Source organism: Arachis ipaensis, chromosome B03, assembly GCF_000816755.2.
Source record: "Arachis ipaensis cultivar K30076 chromosome B03, Araip1.1, whole genome shotgun sequence".
Classification (NCBI taxonomy): domain Eukaryota; kingdom Viridiplantae; phylum Streptophyta; class Magnoliopsida; order Fabales; family Fabaceae; genus Arachis; species Arachis ipaensis.
The window spans coordinates 41576-44563 of NC_029787.2; the positions used below are offsets into that span (position 1 = coordinate 41576).

Consider the following 2988-nt stretch of genomic DNA (forward strand, 5'->3'; position numbering starts at 1 on the left):
GTATGGCATCGCGGCATCGCCACTTCCTTTTGCAGCATCCACTAATTCGGAACTTAATTTGAAAATCATATTATACTTATTGAATCTGATATAGTTACACGAATATAATTTAGTAGCAATGAGAGAGTATTACGTGACACATTTTGATTATTAAATTAGTAATGTAATAAGTATATTTTAATTTTAATATTTTAATTTTAATTTTTATTTTCAAAATAAATATTATACATAAGAGAGACTCGTAAGTCGTAACAATCAAGAAGTTAAAACTAAAGGGTTATGAATATCCTATTATCGCAAACAAAATCACTTTATTGACAATCATCCTTAAACCTAACAATTGGATCTTATATCTTGTTCATTAATGATAATAGTAATTCAACTAAATGTAACATGATCACATAATATGAAAATTGCTAATTTGAATAAAAGATAAATAAGTCTCTAATTTTTATAAATGTGGATATTTAAGTCTTTTAAAATTTAAAAATATATTTAAATTTTTAATATTTTTAAAATATAGACATATTAATTTTTTATGTTCACAAAAATTAAACGCAACTCTCATTGTACTGATCTAGTCAATACGAATGTACACATAGAAAATTTTTTAAAATGAGACAAATTAGACTCCAAAACTTAAATATATTTTAAATTCTCAAAAACTTATATATCTATAGACTAAAAGGTTAAGAATCGATTTGTCTTTTTCTTAAAAACTAAATAACTATTTAACTAACACCAAACTCAAAACATATTCCTCTACGCCCCTTGAAAACCATCAACCATGTGATAAAGAGGAATTTATAAATATTTCTTTTAATTCTCTATTTAAGATCAAAATACTATATTTATCATAAAAGCTATCTCATCACAATCTCTTCTTAATAATTCCTCAAAAATACCTTTTTAATATCACATTTTAGTAACTAGTCAGGAGAGTTGAGTTTAGGTGACTTAATACATACCAAATATAACTTGTTATTTATCTATAATTTAAAAAAGTACAACCCTTCAAAATCAAAGGACAAAAAAAGAAAAAATAAATACAAGGTCTAAAGTTTAAATTGGAATATTGGATAAACAAAGTTAAAGAAATTAATAAAAAATAATAAGACAACAGATAAGAAAAATTGAATAACAATAATCATACAACGTAGATAATTTATCGACTACAGTTGTATTTTTAAACCATTCAAAGTTTCTAACAAATATTACACTTACGCAGTTACGCTAATGGCATTAGTCGTTAGAGACACTCAGAAATTGAAACCGTTCACGCTCTCCTTGCATGAGATAGCCTAAATCACAGGATCCATCAATGGTGGCTTGGAGTGAACATGGTGCTCACTGGGAAAGGGATCGAAATTCGAAACTAAGAAGATCCACACTCCATAGCTGCTACCTTGGGCAGGGACTCTAATTCATGTAATTTACAATACAATCTTGTCAAGGAAAGAACCAAAAAAAGAGTAGATTTGAAGACTATAATTTAAGATAATAATGACAATAATAGGACTAAATGATAAAATTGCAAACTCTAAAATTAGGAGAAAATTACAACTCTTTTCTTTACATGAGTAAACTATTAAAATGACACTCTGAAAGTTTATATCAACAAAAAAATCACAAAAGATGCTAACGATAAATAAATTTTTGAAAAATTTAAAAGCACGACAAATTTTTTAAAAAAAATTAGAATAAATTACCACATTTTTTAAAAATAAAAAAAATCAAAAGATCAAATTTTACTCCAAATTCTTTTTCTTACACCTAAATATTTATTCAAATATTATCACAAAAATTCAGATTAACTGGATGAGCCGTTTACTAAATACAATTTTTTTGTCAATTACAACATATAATAATTATTGATTAGTTTTATCCCATTTTCGAATCATTTATGAGCCGTTTTGTTGATAACATTTAATTGGTAGTTAACCCTTTTTATGATGGTAAAAATTACATTCATACAAACAAAACCAAATTACAAACAAAAAACCTAACTAACGGTTTTCTCTCGCTAATTACACTCTAACACATTCACTAATTATTATGTTTTTGCTCACTTATTCACTCTGCAATTTAACAAAATTAAACATACGGCCACTAATGTCTTCGGCACCAGGCGATTTCATGTCTCCAAGGCCCAAGCTCTCACCCAGCTAGACAAACTCCAAAGTACATGCAATTAGAAGTGTTTTTGGAAACATTGTTCCATTCCAATAACTCTGCTTAATGCTTACGTTAATCACAGTGAGCTTGTACTGTTGTCACCTGCAACCCAATACCGCTTGACTGCAAACAAAACCTTCTCTGAAACCAATGGACCATCCTCGTTATCCACCATTCTCGTTTTCCACCTCATTCCTCTCACAATTCTCTTCACCCGCATTAGCACGCCAACATCATCTCGAATTATTACAGCTCCTTCAGGCCGTAATATACGATCCATCTCCAATAAAATGTCTTCTGCGCCGCACCTGTATTCATGGTTTGAGTCAGGCAAAACCAGAACTTCGTATGAACTACTTTGGCTGCTAAGTGCTATTTGCATATATGTGTGTGCGTGTGTGTGTGTAAATTGCAATGAAAAACAATTTACTCATTCTTGTATAAGCTGAAAACAGCATTTGCATGGATTAGGTCATAGGTCCTGGGATATGTGGAGAAGGCTTCGCACCTGGCAGAAAATAAAAAAATTATCAAACTGAACAAGGTTTTTTTTTTTTTTCATCCCCTCCGTTTCCAATTCACACGGTATAAAAAGCATAACTAGTGATAAGCCAGCAAGACTCAATAGACTATCTATAAAACCACTATAATAAATAGAATTTGCAGGGACAGAAAGTAAAAAATAAGTATAGGAAATAAGATAACTTCTGATTAGTCAATATTAATTCTCACTTTTTGAAGAGTTTAGAGTTAGAATTCAGTGTTTACGGTTTAAAATTTTAGATTTATGATTTAGAGTAAATGGATACTCCA

General features: G+C 29.3%; 1 protein-coding gene across 1 annotated transcript in view; it reads right to left on the minus strand.

The window, feature by feature from the left end:
• The window catches only part of LOC107629498 (probable methyltransferase PMT2), a 3123-nt gene continuing 2097 nt past the window's right edge, over positions 1963-2988 (minus strand). Inside the window, exons 4-5 of the mRNA XM_016332310.2 lie at positions 2606-2683; positions 1963-2483 (exon numbers count right to left, since the gene is read on the minus strand). Of these exons, the coding sequence (XP_016187796.1) occupies positions 2252-2483; positions 2606-2683 (310 nt within the window). The 3' untranslated portion in view covers positions 1963-2251. The remainder of the gene's footprint in view (positions 2484-2605; positions 2684-2988) is intronic.